This window comes from Nilaparvata lugens, chromosome X (genome assembly GCF_014356525.2).
Source record: "Nilaparvata lugens isolate BPH chromosome X, ASM1435652v1, whole genome shotgun sequence".
Classification (NCBI taxonomy): domain Eukaryota; kingdom Metazoa; phylum Arthropoda; class Insecta; order Hemiptera; family Delphacidae; genus Nilaparvata; species Nilaparvata lugens.
In genome coordinates this window covers 19,646,635-19,667,151 of record NC_052518.1, presented here as the reverse complement: position 1 = coordinate 19,667,151, position 20,517 = coordinate 19,646,635, and the positions used below count along the sequence as shown (strand labels likewise).

The following is a 20,517-nucleotide window of genomic DNA, read 5'->3' as shown; positions in this document are numbered from 1 at the left end:
TTCATACATTACAGTTATTTATTTTGTACAAAAGTCAGTTATAAAATTAACATTTCCATAATGTAGCTTAGTGTAATGACTAAGGTGCTTGATAATTGCCTACAACAGAGTTCAACATAGAGTATGTAGATGTTTTTTCCCCATCTTCCACATTCAAGAAAGAAATATATTGGTAAATCGCTTTGTAGATTTTACGTTGACGAAAACCACAGATAGTATGAATAATAACACTCAATAGACCCACAAGAGACAAAAAGGTCATTACGGAGTTCACCGTTTACTGGAGCAGCTACTTATACTGTTCTGTTCTGTTACTGTTTTCCTCAGACTGTGAAAATGGCTATTGAAATGGGATACGGTAAGCAATGTTATTATTAATACATATCAATTTTGCACAAAATAATGTGTCACCATGTTACAATTACTGTACTAAATTCATGGTTGCAAATCTTTTTTCATTAGTTATTATAACAATTTCCTCATCACAGTCACGGTTTTTAAAAAGATGTCGGTTGATAGTGCCTTCAGTGAAACATTCAACAGAAAACCATTTTAATCTAATTTTCAATACTATCGTTCTATTTATATTTACAAGAAAATGGCACCGAATAAGATAAAACATGCTCCACTTGAGATTGCAATACATAATGGCTTTTCATTAGACGTGTATAAATGTAAATATTTCTCTGATGAATTCAACTGTAGGATATCTTATTCAACTATAGGCTGTACATTGTTTCATTTCAAATATATTTTACAAGTAGAGATAGAAGATATGCATCGCTGATGCACAGTGGATTTCTACAAATACAATACTGTAAATGGAGAAAATACGAGAGGAAACACGATGAATTGAAAAAAGTATTTAGTATTTGTCAAATGACAATACCACTACGAAATTCTCGAGTTTTATATTGAGCATAGTGCTATGCATTGCACATGTAAAATCAGCTCTTTTTTCATACGCGTTATATTCTATTTTATATGTACAAATTCCGACCATACGACTTACTTGAAACAATCGTTGGTGGATCTCGATATTTCAAATGAGTAAATACAATTCCAATATAAAAGAAACTACATAACTAAAGCTAGGTATTAAAAAAAAAACAATTTTCAGAATTTAGAGAGCAAAAATGATGAATAAAAACTAATCAAGCTTCAATCCAGTTATTTCTGCACTTGAATGAAGCTCAAATATCAACAGAAGGAACTAATTTCAAGAGTAGTATAATCAATCTATCAATTGCAGTAAAGATAAATTATAATCAAGCTTCTATTCAGTTATTTCTGCACTTGAATGAAGCTCAAATATCAACAGAAGGAACTAATTTCAAGAGTAGTATGATCACTCTATCAATTGCAGTATAGATAAATTATTTTCTGAAATGTTGGGAAATTTATAAAATCAGTTGAAGCACGAGGAAACATTACAAGTGAGTACTACAATTTTCAACCTCTTATTGATTACCGAAAGGTAGTTAATTATTTGCAATAACAATCTGAAAACTCTTTGAAATTATTCTCATTTGAGACCTCTTCATAATTTCTAATTTTCATTCTGTTTTGCTTATACCCTTTTTTATTAAAGTAATGTCTTTCCCCTCTCTGAACCTCTTCAACTCAATAATGTGCTAATGCATTTTCAAAATATGCTTGTGCTATAATATGCATTGTTGCCAGTTGAAAACAGTGACTGATATTTTAATTTTATTCGTTGAGAGCAAAGTTCGCATATTTCTAATGTAGCTGTTTTCCACATAATGACATAATTTGTTGAAAAAAAATAATGTTAACACTATACAATCTCATTTCAATATTATTTTCAAAGTTGCATGAACAAGGAAATTCATTGAAGCAAATATATTGGCATGAATCAATTGGGAACCCTACCCAAATTAACAGTAAAGTGCTTTTTCGATTTGTGCTACATTAAATCTATCTGTAGCCTAGTTTGAATATTATGATATATAAAATCCATGAATATCAATCTACAAAAATAACAAGTTTTGACGATATAGCAAAACGAATAAACATAAAAGTAATATAGTAACATCATCGAATTGTCAATTTGTGTCATCTATTTACTCCAATTTCAAGTAAGTACTGACATACTATTCTTATAGTCAGTTCACATATTATTTATTGAGGAACATATTAGAATTTCGACTTTCAAATTTAAACAAACTCCAGCTATAATATAAGGCATATCTAGACACATAAACCATCAAAAGTTCAATTTATAGTTCCCAATACTGAAAATACAATATAATTGCATTTTCTAATTTATTGACATTTAACATCCGACAATTTATCGGAGATCCATCCTCATTTCTAGTATCCAAAAAAATGGCCATACATTATTATTGTTTAAGCAATCCCTAAAAAATATAAGTCAATTTCTACCACTGAACACATTAATAGTTGCAAGAGAGAATTTCTGAAAAAATTTAACAATAGCACCATACCATCAAATACAGTACATAAATTTTATTTTTGTTTTCAGAATAAAGTTGAACATTTTACATTTTGCACTCGTTTCCTCTAAAATGATTAACATCCAATACCGTCTAGTGAAAATACTCATTTAATAGAATGTTGAGAATTCAACAAACGTTTTATGGACTAATAGACTTTCACTAAGAATCCATCCCAGCGATTATTCAAAAAATAAATATAGTCGGCAATTGCATTTTTTTTCTATAATATGTAGACTGTTCGGTACATTTTTCCTCCAGTTTGAATTAATCAATATTATATTCATTCTATTGAAATAGGTGAAAAACCCACAATACTTGTGATTTTGAAGTGCGAAAGCTTGAATAAATTTACGGTCTGTTTGCAACTAACTTTCTTGAAAAAAAATTTGTTTGAGCTCTTCCAAAACCCCAAGGAAAAACTTTGAACATATGAAATACGCTGAGATGGTACAATATTATTGTCAAAAAAATGGCCATTCATACAAAAATAAAAGTTAACCTAATTCGAAATGTAGGCGAAAGTTCTCAGTGTTGTTCAAGTGATGAAACAAGTAGAATAAGTATTAATGGATAGAAGGCGCATAAGAAATAAATTTAGCTTACAATTTGCTAATTCAAGAAAATTAGCTACATATCTATGATATCGATCGATAAAGTTGGATGGATTCTCACATAGTACTATAGAAAGACGAACAATTAGATTTCCCATCAAATGTCGTGGATAAACATACATCTATGTACATTGCCCAAATACGATAAATATTCAGAGTTTATATGCGTTTACAGGTGAACTTCCATTTTATAACATTTTCTTCATATGAGCACAGTAAAAAAATAGTTGATTGAATAAGTAACAAGAAGATTCAATATATTATGTAGAGATAATGATTATTCAAGTTAAATGTTAAAATCAAAAACAATTTCACTATTGAGAAAGAAGGAAAAAACACATGGCTCTTCAAATAGAAAATTCAAGATCATTGAAGAATCGAATCAGATTGATAGTGTTGATTTTAAATTTGAACGTTATGTTTCTTACATGTGATCCCACATTTCTGGCATAACTCCAATGAAACTCGGATCATAAAATAATTATTAGAATAATCTATCTACAATAAAATTTATTTATAAACTTTTTTTTATATTTTCTTCATATTGTTGAATACAAAATATTGTTCCAATGCTAGGAACTGACAAACAGTAAAAATTCAATATTACATATTATATAATTTATTATAGAAATGAATCACATTTAAATACATAAAATATAGACGTGATTGTTCATCAAATAATAAATATTCTTTCAAATATAAATAATAATTTTTAAATAATTACAAGTTAAATTTTTTTAAAATCATAAATTATTTAATTTAAAAGGAGTTATTTGAGAGATTTGAAGTTGGACTATTGACTTTAAACACATGTTTTACTGTTTAAAATACATACTGCAATAGTCAGAAACCAGAAAAGTCACACCGAATAATACAAAAATGAGCATTTATCTATTTTGCACATACTTTATGGATATTTGGAACGAATAATATCGAGTATATATAAATATGCATGATTTAGAAAAAATAAAAGAATGAGATCACAAATGAACTCGGTTCATTGAATAAGATACATCGATTTTATTAAGGGAAACAGTAACTAACAATAGTCAATTGGAATAGAGACTGAGATTAAATTATTTTACAACAGTGAACTTGTAAAATACACGAATATTTGAATCAATATTACACAGGGAATTCAAGGGAACATCCATAATATTTACTTTACATTATATAATAGTCTACAAACGAATCCACTTCGGGCGTTTGAGACAATTACTAGCAAAACATTAAAATTGAGAGAGTATCCTACATGTACAGAGTGATTGCTGTTACATACACGTCAGAAAATACCTAATTATGATCTACTACTAAGTACCAGTAATTGTTACATACTATCAAGATTACCGATTAACTTAGGCTCAATTTTCAAACCATTAAAAGCTGGTTAGAACTCTTTACAAAACAACACTCTTATTCCAAGTCAGTTCAACATGTGAAACCATAAGTAGGAGTACAGCAGTTCAAATCAGAATTGATTGAGATATAGTCAGAAACATTTTTAGGCAGGGGTTGGTGAAATGGGTACTCTTGAGAAGCTTTAAAAAGGAAACATTTCAATAACACCAACTAATATGTGTCCAAGGATCTGTTCCACAAATAGTTTATTGACTGTATTCACTAATTGTAACTAAAATGTCAAGGAGAAAATAATTTACACAATAATTCATGTGTTACAAAAACTAAAAAATCAATTCTGTCTCATTTCAATTAAGATCGAAATGATAATGAATTTTTCTAAAATTTTTTGATAATTTTTGGATGACTTGGATTCGATTCAATTTGAGGATATCAAAGAATAAAAATGTTTAATATCACAAGGGAGTTGTGAATGTACATCATGTTTATAGCCATAGTATTCTATATCAAAAGACATCCGACTCTTCATTAATGAATTTATACACATACCAATAAGATAAATTTTGTCAAATTTTCAACTAGAATACAAGTTTTCCAAATGAAAAATATTGAGAATGAGAGGAAAAACTACCGAAATAATATCTACTTTTGGTTGAAAGAATATAGAACTAATACGAATCTACTACGAAATAGTAGCATCTCAAACAAAAACAAAAATTATAAAACATATGATCATACATTGGCTTACTAAAAGCATAATATAATTCAAACATGAACTTTGAAAATGAAGATTAAGAATTAGATAGATGATACACCAATACCAGAATCAGTGATACTACTTGTACTGTATTGCTACAAGCCATCAGTAGCTACTGGGTTTATTTCTAATGTTTCAAAAAATGAAGAATAAAAATAAAAATAGGGATGGCACAATGGAACAATCATTAGGAAATAGTGTATCAGATATTGGGCCGATAAGTATTTTTTCAAAATCAAAGACTTCCATTCTTTGATTTGAGCTGTCAAATACTTTAATTAAACTGTAATACATTTGAAAAATTCAATTTGAGTCAGTCATCAAACTTCTTTAAATTGTAAAATGATATAAGATCTATTATTTATTAAAATAGTTAAAATTCTCTTTAATTCTCCTTTAAATAATGGAAGTTTTTAACTGAGAATACTCTTCTATTACATGGATTAATTTCTACTCTATTCTTCTACTCCATTGAAAAATAACTAATTTTGGGCAGTAGGCCTACTATAAATACCGCAATTTAGTTACGTGTGAAGTAATGGAATGTAAAAATAAGGAGTAAAATATTGGAAGGAACTGAGACAAATGCAATATAGAAAATAATTATCAATTAATGATTGATATTTGTGAAAAGTTTTCTCGAATGAGCAATTTCCTTGTAAGTTTTAATTTGATGGAGGATCAAGGGAGAAATTCAATAAGAAATATTCAATGATTCATGGAATCATTTTGGAAGGGAGAGAGACTGATGTAGAAATTTTATTCCGTGCCAAATTGAGCCTAAGGCAGATAAGGCACACCAAATAGATGTATAAAACTTTGACAATTTTCAAATTCAGTTCATTACAAGTGGACTAAGAAGCACCAAAACGATTAAGCACTTGAAGACTTGCTCAATATTTTAGAAAACATGAAGGTTCAGTATAACTACTGTATTTTCAAAGTGTTTTGGGAAAGGTTAGTTTCACATTATAAGCTTCTCAGATATTTCAAAATGTCAACTCTTTGAGGGGGAAACTTTCAAAGTTTTGGCTCTCTGAATGGAATTGTGCATGTGGAGGATAGATTGTGGGATACAAATTTCATAAAAAAGATATTGGAGGATATTCAACTGCTGTAAGCAATTGAATGGGTACCTACTCTTAAATATCTTAGAAACAAATTGTTTACCTCAATACATTCAACTAACACACACGCAAAAATCATGTTAGAATTCAGCACAAACAAACAATACATTCAAGCTAGATTTATTCAACGAATATCTATTAATAAATGGAAAGGAATATATTTACACAAAGTTACTTAGTTTAGATTTCAGGAAAGTCTCATCATACATACTTTCACACAATAGATTATACAAAATGTTTGTTGTAGTGATCAACAAGAAATTTAAACGTTTAAAAATCCTTTTGTTATGTCAATGTGTGTGTCAAAGAATAATATTATACTTTTCAAAATAATTCGGAGTGAATAATCACTGAACTCATAATTCAGTTTGAGAAACTTATTCACGGTTAATAAATCTCTAGCAAATAGTGCACACTACACCAATAATACAGCTGCATATTTTATTTTTACAAGTTTCTTATACTATCGTACACTTGACCAGTACAGACCTAATCCTTGAGCATTAAAACACTTCAATGCCATTACTTTATCTCATAAGTAAAAAAAAAAACAGTTAAATTGAATGTCATTCAACTCGACCTCTATGCAGGGTGACAACAAACAGTAGTTACAATACACGAAAATCACTTCGCTATCAGTACAATTAATTATATATATATATAATCCAATCTATATTCATTACACTTATATTATATCCTTCAATATTAGGAAACATGATTACATAATTCATGTACAAGAAAAATATTCATAAAACAATTTACATACCATCAATCACAAAATAATCATATAGTACAGAGATATTTACAAATGCTTGATGGTTCCAATGGAGTGTGATCATATGGAAATTAGATTGTTTCAAGAGTATTCTACGCATTTATCAAGATGGAATTCTGATTTCTTGTTTCAATAATATCGATGAGTTATTGGAATAATGGTACTTTTTCAATTAATGTAAATCATAAAATGTGGGACTCAGAAAGAAAATGTAATATTAAAGCATATTATTGAGTGACCAGTAGTATAAATAAGTTGAAACAGCAGAAAAGCATCGTTAGAGCTACTTCATAATATGAAATTTATTCATTTCAAATATACTCTTCAGTGGGGATGATGGAGCTTCAAATATATCTTGATGCTAGGAGGAAGCGCTTCCAAAAATCGATGTCCGCAGTTTTCAAATACACGGAAGCTTCTAGATGAACGCATCCTCACTGAAGAGTATATTTCAAGATTATGTATATGATGATTTTACTATAATATTCGAAGCTACGGAAATTCAACGCATTAAATCACTATCTCGACAAACCACATTTGCTATGTCACCTATTAGTATTGTGTTGCTTGAGAAAAGTCTTGCATATTTTGAAACCATAACTTGGAAAGTTAAACTTCCCTAATGCGGTGTCGAACATTTGATTTGGATAAAAAAAACATATTTTATTTTGCATACTGCCAAATGCTGATCCAAGTATTTGGTGTAGAGTGGGTTTGTTTCTATTCTTGTCAGTTCGGCTGAAGTTTGACAGAACATTTCAACAGAACTGACACGAATTCGAACCTACTTGGATCAACATTTGGCAGAGTGCAAAGTCAAATATGGGTTATTGAATCCAGATAAAATCTGTAGGGAAGTTCAACTTTCCAAGCTGTTGTTTCAAAATAATCAAGACTTTTTCAAGCACCTCATAGGCGACAGCAGAAGCGATTTGTTAGAATAGTGATTTGAATGACTGAATTCCTGTACCGTCGAATACAACGGCCAAATATCGTATACATCATCTTCAAATATACTCTTCAGTGGGGATAATGTCCGCTAGAAGCTTCCATGTATTTGAAGACTACAACACATCATCGATTTTTGACAGTGATTCCTCCCAGCATCAAGATATATTTGAAGCTCCAGCATCCCCCCACTGAACAGTATCCCCACTGAAGCTAATGTATAAAATGATTTGAACGAAATGTTGAAGGCGACCATCCTATACTTCTAAAGAATTCAATTGGGAATATCCATAAACCAACTGAAGCATAAATTCTGGATTTAAATTCAGAGTTCTAACATAAAAACTACCCATTTATTTTGGAATATTCTAAATGATTTGAAAATATACAACAATCTCGAATTTAAATATGAAAATCTAAATCAGTCTTTTTGTTTGTTTGAAACTGTAATTGAATTAAAACGTTGTAGTATTTACCAAAGATTTGAATTAATAATAAACGTTCAACGTTGTATATAAATCTGTTAGTAGACTGTTTGAGAATATTTACAATCGAATTGAAGCCTTCAACTATTTACTGAGATAATTAAACCAAAAAAGTGGTAAAAAGTAGATGAGTACAAGACAAACCATTTAGTTACAAAATTCAAAGTGGAATTTTGGAATTGTGGAACTGGGAGAAGTGGCACTACGAAAATATATTCATTGAATAATACATGGAAAAATGAAAGTGGGAGGAATCTCAATGAGACTTGGAACATGAAAGAAGTCGAAGTGATTCACAGTATTGATGATACATAGTCAATAAGTAATTATTAATATTATTATCGTCGTCCTATCCTAATTTTATAAGGTAACTACACTAAATCATATATCACAATTAAATGCAACATTTTATTCCAAATGTTATATGAATACAATAACTTATATTAATATACTCACATCAAATGATTATTTACAAGCGATAAGGACAATAGCAATAGGTGTTAATTGTATTTGACACCCGTTATAGTTGACGCCCGTTAAGATCGAGTGACCTGCACTACAAGATCAGAGATTAAATGTGTGTTTTATGCTCAAGGAGATGAGTGAACAAAAGTGATGTACCGGTCAGATAACAACCATGTTATTAAATGTACTAAATTTCAACATTCAATAAATATCAACTACATCCTACTTTGAAGAAACTGATTGACACATCTGAAGATATATAATATATATTATCATCATCATCCATCAACAACTCTTTCACATTCATCGCAAGTAAAGTACATAATATATATAATATAATTAAAACATAATATTACATTAGAAGAATAAAATAAGTTACATCGAGTGTTTTTTCTATTTAGATCAAATTCATATAAATTAATAATTTAAAAACTCTATTCTCAGTCGTTCAGACCGGTGCTCGTACCATAAGAGACCCGGTGCTTCTATCATTTTATCTCGACACGCGACAACAGTTCTGCTTCAAATCAAATCTCTCGACTTGGCAGAGATACCACTTTACTCGACACATTGTAATAATAATAATAATAATATAATTTGATACACGTCAGCCAGTCTATTTAGGCCATAGTAGGGGTTGTTGGTGAGAGGGTCACGTGGTCTGGCGCTGTTTTCAGCTGAGTCAGCTGATTTTCGAAGCTGCAGGTGCAGCTCTATCGCCTGAGCAGCCAGGTGACACCCAAGCTCAGCGCATACAGCCACAAGTTGGCCAAAAACGTCACGCTGTGAGCCTTATTGTAGGTTAGCTCCTCATTTTTGACAACCTCGTTCTGCAGTTTATCATTATCGTCTGTAAATACAACATACATAGAATAATTCGTTGAAACAAACAATAATGTGTTGGTAATGTTAATTTTAAACCAATGTATTACAGTACACTGATAACCATGCTTGGTTGCAACCTTTGATATTTTCTCATAATCATGAATATTAATTATTATTATTATTATTATTTATCTATTAAAAATTATTAATTCACATTGACGTGTGAATTAAATAAATTATTGATTGAAAAATATACATTATGCAACACAAATATAGGACAACATTAGAAACCACAATCCAACACTAAATAGACTATTTGTGACTCACAAATTGTCAAATTAATGTTATTGTGATTTATGAGACAAAATCTAGAAATAAGAGAAGAATTTTTGAGCAATTTCCCACTTATGCTTCTCTAAATAATGTACTGTATGTATCTGTCGGCGTCATCATTTATCAAATAAATCGAATTTATCAAGAAATATCAATTTATGTGAATTGTACAGAAAGGTAACTTTGTCGAAAGAGATAGAAAGCTACACCCATCTTTTGAGTTTTGGGAAAAATATTTGCGAATTATTAAGCTCTGTACAGACTTATGCGCCACAAACCCACACCTTACACTTTTGATCAGCTTATGATACAAGTTTGTACACAGCTTAACACACATAATATATTCTCCCCAACACTTCACTTATTATTCGATGATAATTATCACACACAAAGCTCTTTCGTGGATTATTGTAGTACAATATAATGTGGATTTCACATTCAATTAAAATCGATTCAAATAATGCAGCATCGACTTGTTCTCTTAGAAGTGGACATAACAGAAAAATGCAACGTCGTCCTTTTTCAGCAATTATTTAAAATGTATTCTAATAACAAATTGCTATTATTCAGATAATGCAACTACTGATTTGTGTTCTTAGAAGAGGGTGTGACAAAACATGTGTAATGTGTTTTCAATGAAGTATTATTAATAATTCAGATACTGGTTAATAATTTTAATAATAACTTTTTAATTAATTTCAATAATAACTTTTAACAATTCAGATAATAATTCAGATTACTTTTAATAATTCAAATACTAGTATTTTCAGAATGGAATTAAAAAACTGTAAATAATTTTATATAAACACCACTTACACATTTCAATTATTTCATATAATTTATCATAAATTTAACCACATTAAGGGCCCGGCCACACAGAGAGCGATCTGCGATCCTATAGGTTATGTCTTAATAGGATATATTATATAACTACATCTATAACTTCATAACAGTCGCAGATCGCTCTCTGTGTGGCCGGGCCCTTAATTTGGTTAAATTTATGATAAATTATTTGGAATAATTGAAATGTGTAAGTGGTGTTTATATAAAATTATTTACAGTATTTTAATTCCATTCGGAGAATACTAGTACTGGAAAAATACAAGTATTGGTTCTGACAAAAACTTGATTCTATATTTACTGTGGTTCTAGATTCACTGTGATCCAGACTTACTGTGATTTTATGTTTATAAATTTACTACGTGTAATAAATAGAGACCATTGAAGAGCTAGAATAATGGCTTTTATTGACTATAATAAACTGAGATAAAATAACAAACTTTCTGATGATTTAGAATAATTCAAACAACTGATATATGACATATGATTATCATATCATTCTTCCCTCCCAGTAGTGGAACCTACCGGGGCCAATCTACGAATGTTGACAGAAACTTCTCTTCCATCAGAAAGTCTTACTTGAGCGACATGAGGGTTCAAATGAATAATTTCTACCTTTTCAACTTCAGGATCATGCTTACTGCGTCTTACAAAGGTCTTCATCCATGCCTCCTTGGCGTTGATCAGCCAGGATGGCAAGTTTGTCATAGATGTGGGATTACGAGGATGAATGAGCATTCGCTCGTGAGGTGTGCAATTGATGGTCGTGCAGAGAAGCGAGCGAATGCTGCTTAGTGATTCTAAGAGTACCTTTTCCCAGTGAGAAGTATCCATGTTCCTGGACCGTAGGGCTAAACGGATTGTCTTCCAAATTATTCCATTGTAGCGTTCCACCTGTCCATTACCTTGAGGGTTGTAAGGTGTTGTGGAACTGGTAGCTACACTCTTGGACATTAAGTAATCTTTGACATCTTTTGATAGAAAAATGGTCCCTCTATCAGTGTGTATGTATGAAGGATAGCCGTATGTGGTGAATAAGTCATTGAGATTTTGAATTACTGTTTCTGATGACATGTCTCAACAGGGATGGGATAGGCAAAGGGAAATCTCGAATATTCATCCACAATAGTGAGGATGTACTTGTTTCTAGTTGATGATGGCAGGGGTCCTTTGAAGTCAATGTTGATCCTTTCAAAAGGCTGAGTTGATTTTATCAATTTTCCTTTGAAACAGTTGAAATAAAATTGTAATAAATACAGACCATTGAAGAGATAGAATAATGGCTTTTATTGACTAAAATAAACTGAGATAAAATAACAAACTTTCTCATGATTTAGAATAATTCAAACAACTGATTTATGACATATGATTATCAAATCACTACGATTGTAACCTTGAAAAAATTCAAGCTATTCAAAGAATTGTTTGATAACATTATAGAGTTTTATTGATTTAATAAGTAATAGTTGATGGAAATACTTACTTGTTTTCTTAGTGGTGGGCTTGACGAAAGAAGTGGTCGGCTTGACGGGGTGCGGTTGCTGTGGAGTGGCAGGAGGGTTGGGATTGTGGTGGGGAGGATGCAGAGGGGGCTGAGGTGTCTGGATGGTGGTCTGTGGACGCTGACTCGGGCGGGGCGGCTGGCTGCTGATCAACCCCGGTGTACTCAAACCGTTCTCGCTCAAACCTGTCACCATAAATTAATAAAATATATTAGATTGATCATAAATATGGAAAAATACATGAACCTTGTCAGTCACATATCAATAGATAAATTAATAAATAATAATATAATTATCTTTAGGACTACTTGAAAGTTTAATTACATAGAATTACAAGTACCCTTATAAATATAAAACTACTAAGAAATAAACAATTGAAGCAGATCATCATTCAATCTATCTAAATCTGAATTTTTTTCAAATGTATGAATTCAGGGCTACTTTTTGTATTTATAAAATAGAATTATAGTACCCTTTAAAATTAATATCAAGAAACAAGAATACAAATTGTAACGTAACTACTGGTAGTAAATATTTTAAATATTTTATTAATTTTAAAGGGTACTAGGCCTATAATTCTATTGATTTTTTTAGTTTTATTCTGATTCGTAGTTTCAAGATTAACGATTTGGTGTAGAAATTAAAAGGTACGAAATAGAAGTTTTGGGCAATAGCAAGTTTTTCTTTTCTGACTATTGTATTGTTTGCTCTATTCGATAAATAAATGAATAGACAGACAGAGAGTTTACATTGTAAAAATATCAGATTGAATAAAGAAAAATAGATGAAATGAATCAAATAAAAAATTCATACCGTGAGATTCACGTTATAAAATCAGTGGAAGTAATTACAGTATTGTCATTTTTAATCTTCCATCTATAGTAGATAGTTGTGATAGTAGATTCAAGTTATCCCGTTAAATTTATTCTTATTTTAATTTTTAATATATTTAAAATATATTAATTTCTAGCTCATTTATATTTTTTAGACAAAAATTGAATTTGAACTTTCAAGCATGACCTATTTTTTTGGACATGTTAGTCATATTATCAAAATTCAAAATTCGGGAATGGAATAGTTTTAGGCCAAGCCTGTAATTCGTTCCCAATAATATTTATATGATTTGTATTAATTGTATCCACAAATAAATGAGTAAAACAAAACTTTCATAATGATCAATTTTTACTCCAATATATCTCTATCATATTATAGAGATTGATAGTTCATCATATTTTTCATAGCTTACAATTTGGCATCGGTGTGAAGTTGGTAAAGGATAGAGCTATCTGCTTTGTATAATGACAGACAAGGATATAGCAAACCAATGTTGATCAGATTTTATGCTGACTATATAACGGAATCTCACTATAGATTAAATGAATCAATGAATCGAAGAGCGGTCGTTCAAAATTAACAATTGAATAAAAAATAAATCAGAATAGGATGCATCAGAGAATCGAGAAATCTCTTAGAACAAATTATGTATGCTACTGAACAAAAATAAATAACAAAATGTATCTACGAACAAAGAAGAAATAATATGAATTAATTTTAAAATATACAAATCGAGAAGAGATCACATAAAATGAATCAATAATTACAGAAATTCAATTAAAACTAAATACAAATTTCAATCGATCTATCAGAAAATGTAATGAATGATGGCTAATGATTTTATAAGTTTCTATCAGTCAATGAATAGCCTACAAAAGGGAACAATAGTATCAATTGATATTATTTATGAAAGAAATTACACAGAATGAATCGATTCAGTAGAATGAAGCAAAATAAACTACTTAAAAAACGTAATCGATACTTGGAAAATGTAAATATCCTTCATCAGTTGAAGTTAGACCTTTTTAGTCTTCTATATCACACACAATTTATATGTCAAGGAATTGTTGAATTGATACAGAAGAAACCATTTGAAATAAATCAATAAATGGAGAAAAAATATGAGATCCATGAAGAATAAATATAAATCTTTGTCAACATATACAGAGGAATTGAAATTAATCAAAGAGTAGAGAGTATATTACATGAAAATAAATCAATACCGGTACTTGATTAAAAAAATATACACAGGAGATATTTATTGTTTGAAAATAGATCAATCAAACGGTAAAGAATGTTGTAAAATAAATCAGATACATGTCAAGGGTCCATAATTCCTTCCAAAGTTCATCACTCAACTTCCAATGTTACTGACATTCAGCTGAAAATCACTCGCTTCATAAGATTCAAATTAATCTGTCAACATTCCTTATGAATATCTTCAATGCTTTCCATCTAGCCAATGCTGACAGTGAAACTCACTAGTGGTTAGGAACCAGTCTGAAATTTTACAAATTCTCAAATATGTGTATTTGTGATTATCAGTATCATGTTATTGTTGAGATTGTACTGACAAACTACTATCAGCCATTATATTCTACTTTTCTCCTGTACTTCCCAATAAGCCAATAGCAGAGGTGCTTTCTACTTTGCTTGCCTCTTTTCTCCAATCATCGCTTCTCTTTCATCTTTCAAGTGAATGCCATATTTCACTGACTCTTCTGTTAACTACAAAAAGAACCAGGATCGTGTTGGGTATTACTTTTCTGACGGTGGATTTGTTTGGAACAAAATGAAAGGATTTGTGTTAGTTAGTTTAGTTTGATATCAGTTATAGGTTTCAATCGTTGTGTTTATTATTAGTTACATTAGTTACATTAGTTGGTTAATATTTCAACTTCGTATGAGTTTTCTCAATTAAATGAGATTTTTAGTTGATGGGTTTAGGTTTACGTTTAGGTTTAGTTAAAGGTTTCAATCGGTGTGTTTATTATTAGTTACATTAGTTGGTTAATATTTCAACTTCGTATGAGTTTTCTCAATTAAATGAGATTGTTAGTTGATGGTCTGGTCCAGATTATGTTGTTTTGATTATTATTTAGGATACATCAACTACATTTTTTGCGAGTTACGATAGCAAACAATAATTGGCGGAGATAGCCTATTGTATTATCAACCATATTTAAACTCCTCTCCAAGATGGTAGTAGTGGACAAAAATATCACTATAAATAACTGATTATCTCCCATAGGATGAGGAAGAGACTTCTTCACTCAATTTTCAATGAACTATTACAACATTACTTAATTTACATAAGACTGTATTTCATCATGCCAACAATTCTAGTATATGAAGGTATCAACATGAAAAAGTTCTCCAGTTCAGGCTACTGTGAATAAATGCTGTTTTAACAAAATGATTGACAGAAACTTGTAATATACTCGAGATTTTAGTAGAGAATGGGATTAATTAAATTAAATGACTATTCAAGTGTGAGGTTGAATAAATTTTATAAATCACATTTCATGATATGATAAACATGTTACGTAAAATTCAAATATGAAAGTGTTCTACCAAATTATTCAACTGGTATTACTCGATACTCAAGCACTTTCGATGCTTGGACAAATAAATGCAGAATGCGTAGGTTTTGTGCAAGTTTATCAATTTACAGAACCTTGGCTGCACTTATAGAGACCAGGAGAATTTTCCATCTATAGAATATTTTCACTGGGGAATTTGTAAGTTCTGACAGAAATCGCTGTTACACCCTTGTGATATCCAATACAATGTGTATTCACAACATATTTTGTAAACTTACTTAGATTGCTTTAAATACAAATGAATCATTACGCAGTCTAACACATCAATACACCGACTCAGCTCCGTCAATCATCATTATTTGAAGAGATTATGTTTATTTCGGAATTTGTTTTCATCGCCAAAATATTTTACTTTTAATTAATCTTTCCCTCTCAAGTTTTAGTTAAGACTGTTGAAAATACAAAAATAGCAATTGCAATGATTGATGAAAATGTTTGTTTCGCAAATTTCCCAAATCAATCATTTCGATAAGTTCCTTATAATACGTAGTCTATGATGAAATTTTATTTCTTACGGTTTGAAAACTTCAAAAGGGAATTTCAGTGAATTGCAAACTTCAAGGTAGTACTGAAACCTGAAAGTCCTGATTACAGTATTAATCTGTGATACCAATGGATACTCATTGAATAATAAAACCATAGGTATTTAATCTTTCAATTGACAAAATACATCCAAAATATAATATTGTAGCAAGGATACATAATAAAAATGTGTACTGATCGTGACTTCATGTAAAAGTACAACAGAATTTCATTAAAACCGTTTATTGATTTGGTGGTTGAATATGAACTGGATTTATCGCCACCTATAAAAAGCATACTCTAAGAATTAGCAATTTTATTCGACAACAAATGTTTGCAGACTGTAGATGTATTCTAATACAGGCAGTAAAACATTTATTACTTATGGTTTGTTGTTGAAATAGACTCGTTCAGACTAGTTCTCAGGTCCACCAGAACAAACCAATTGTATTTGGAAGATATAGTAACAGAGTAGTATTATTTATTGTAACATGCGATATAGCAATTATTCATGTTCGTTGTTTTCAGACAATCACTCAAATCGAGGTATTTCTATCACTTGTTATACTCCCGAAATCCCCAATAATCACATAAAGCTGGGTAAACGGAATATCATTATTTTCCATTCTTTCAACTTCAGTGAAAATTAAATACATATTTTCTAGTGTGTGCCATAGTCTCAATTTTACTGCAGTTTGAATTTGAATATAGAAGCATGCAATCGAAACAATAACACAATAGCGCATTGAACATGTATTTTAATAACCATCAGTGGTACAGTGACGTTCACTTTTCTATGTCAGCATTCCTTGAAAATAATACTACCTCTTCCCACTCAACGAATACTGACAGTTTCAAGTTAATCTTACTTAAGGGATTTGCTTGTTCTAGAAAAAGCACAAAAATCACTTGGAAGTGGATTAGGATAGAATAAAATTCCAACTAAACTGAAAAGCAGGTAAGATTTTGCATACTATAATTATTTGAATAATACTGTCTACATTTTTCCTAACCGCTATTATTCTCAAACCGCTGTCGATTATGAAATACTTGTGGTCTCTGATAAAAGAACTTTGTTCCACCTTTTTGAATTAGCACTCTTAAATAAAACTTCTGGTTTTTAGTAAGATTACATTTTAATGCTGATCAAATCTGATTAGATCTAATAGTTGCGAATAAATAAACTTGATAACTCACATATGAAATAATAATCTTGCCCAGGCTGAAATTCCAATCCTCCCGGTTGAGGAGTAAATGAACGGAAGGTTATGGTGAAGTACATCAGCTTGTAGGGCTTATCACAGATTGCTATGATACGCGGATTTGGATTCGTAATCCTGCAAGTGTCATATTCTTCTTTTGATACCTGAAACATAAAACGCAGCATATTAGCCAACTAAAACTTTCAACACATAATATATGTTCGAGAAATATATTAATTAAATCAAATTTACAACAGAAAAATACAAAAGGTATCAACGAATTCAAGTAACAAAACAAAAACATCAAGTACAACTGAAATTTGAATGAAAAGTGCAGTAGAAATAAGGATATCGCGACCAATTTACTAAACGCAGTAATATGAATTGGTTTTTAATTTTTCAATAACATTTATTCGATCATTTCCATTTTATATCGTAATTATAGCGTATAGCGGTATTTAAGACTCAGAATAAACCATATGCATGATCAGCTGCGGCATATTCTTAACGGGTTGCTTTCAATATAACTTAAATTCAGCATATCTTATATTATTTAATATTAATACTCAACAGTTCAGCCACTCAAACTATAATTTCAACTACTCTTTAAGTACTTCAGGCTTACTATACGAAAACTACTTAAATTATAGGTAATATTTAATATGAGAAAAAAGTGGAGATACACATCTATGTCATCAAAATTCATTGCTCCCCCATCAATTTGTTATAATCATTCATTTTTGATTTGTTATACACTAACGCTACTCTCACCAAACTAAGGCTCTTATTAGACATAGACAAGGTAGCAAGCGACAAACCTACTAGCTTAGTCGCCAAAGTGTGACTACATCACTGGCTACACTCGTCTGATAACATCCATAACAATCAATGAACCATGATATACTAAGTATATGGTTTCGTTGCTGGCTACCTCGTCTAAGAGCATGAAAGTGAAATAAAAGACCATCACTTTTAAGTGAACTTGAAATTTTCATTACTTCACTTATGAAAATATCTGTCAGTGGAACGTTGTCTTCATGAAGATTCCGTGTTTATTTGTTCTTCTTTCGACAATATCTGTCAGCAGCATTTTTGGATGAATATTACGATGTATTCTCCGTTCTTTCGTTTCAGAAAGCTTGATGACATGTGGTTTTGAATGATTTGAAGTATGATCAAAAGCAATCAGAGTTTTACATGGGGTCTCTTTCCCTACTCGTCAAGTATGTACATGTGGCATGTGATTATGAAGTATGATAAGGTGGTATGCGATATAATTTTACAGGAAAATTGATTATGACAGCATTATTTGGGGCAGACAGGTCTTGTCGTCGGACGATAGCTGGTGATGTTGGTGCAAAAGCTTAATCGACGCGGACACGAGCGCCGATCCCCGTTGCTCGTTGCTCGTTGCTCCCGCTGTTGCCTTTCTATCGCGTCCAAGTCTGATGTCAGCTTTTAATTACACGCCCCAAATAGATTGCTAGATGGCCAAAAGTGGGATTGGGCATACCAGCTCAAAACAAAGCCATCGATGACAATAATAGGTGTGAAGGACATGTGGTAAGGGGAGGGCAGGGGAAGTACTATACTCCTAGTCAACGTTTGCAAGTTTGCAGGAACAAAGACGGCCCCAAAGGTACTGGAAAAAGAGACAGAGATAGACGGGTCACAATAAAAGGGGATAGACGACGCGTAGCCCGAGAAAGCTAATGTGCCTGCCAGTATCAGGTGACTGAGACGAAAAGGATCGCTTCAAAATTTCAAAATAAAAAGGGGGAAGTGAGAAGAATATGAAGGGGGATAACAAAGATGGCGCGAGAAGGAATTGTGGGCGGAGGGAGTAAGGGAGAAAGATTCGATGCGTGAGACAGGATGGGGATTGTTGACGACTACAGAGGCGACAAAACGGAATACGAACAAGAGGGTTATGATCCCCCGTCAAATGAGTTCATTCATCATTTTTATATCGTCGTCGCTCCGACGCTCGGTCCCTTAACAGGATTCTAATTGTAATGGTGCAACGGGGGCTGAGGCATACGGCATACGACATACTGCATCCCTACATCCCTAGGCATGGCACACATCTTTCCCTGCAATTATCGATCACCAACCAGGGACCAGCAACTGCTTCTCGCTAATTGCTACTGTATTCCAAAAAAATCCTCGAGCTGGCAATTTTTTCGAACTACTGTAGTCATTATTTTGAAACCTTCCAAGGTTTCAGACTCTTCGGGGAACTCGAGAAATTCTTTTCTATCAAACAGTGATCTGGAATCTCTTACTGATCCCTTATTTGCAAGAAAGATATCACTCTCTCACAGAGAGATATGTACTGTATTCTGTATACCGTATCTATAAAGTAATGAAGACATTTTTTGAGCTTCTGCTTCTGTATCAGTGAATACATATTCAGGATGAAAAATAGATTCTATGTTCATATCGCACATTGATAGTTGCTTATCTAAATTCATTTTCTCATTATGAAGAATTAAAAACTACTTGGAAATATTCAGACAATTCACTAATTCAAAAAAAATTGTAAATTTTAAAATATTCTGGTATAATATAACATACATTTTTGTTGATGTTTACAAAACCTGTAGCCTAATGGATAAGAAGAGTATAGTGCCATCTTTGGTGGAAGGCGGGTTGAAGGAGAGGATAGAGCGTCGGGCGGGCCAAAGGTAAAACGAACGAGACCCAACACTTTCAATCGATGAAAGAAAGATTAATGATGGCGCACTGACAGAAGCACGGTTGTCAATGACGAGCATCAATTACAGGCAAACTAAAAACAAAGGCACGTCCACGTCAACAACACACAAAAAAAATAAAAGTGCTCTGCC

The 20,517-nt window shown here is 31.4% G+C and overlaps 1 protein-coding gene across 1 annotated transcript in view; it reads right to left on the bottom strand.

Moving 5' to 3' along the window:
- LOC111054800 (ephrin-A2) overlaps positions 1-20,517 on the bottom strand; it is a 203,434-nt gene continuing 182,917 nt past the window's right edge. The window contains exons 3-5 of the mRNA XM_039441847.1: positions 17,664-17,832; positions 12,489-12,692; positions 1-9,857 (exon numbers count right to left, since the gene is read on the bottom strand). Of these exons, the coding sequence (XP_039297781.1) occupies positions 9,721-9,857; positions 12,489-12,692; positions 17,664-17,832 (510 nt within the window). The 3' untranslated portion in view covers positions 1-9,720. The remainder of the gene's footprint in view (positions 9,858-12,488; positions 12,693-17,663; positions 17,833-20,517) is intronic.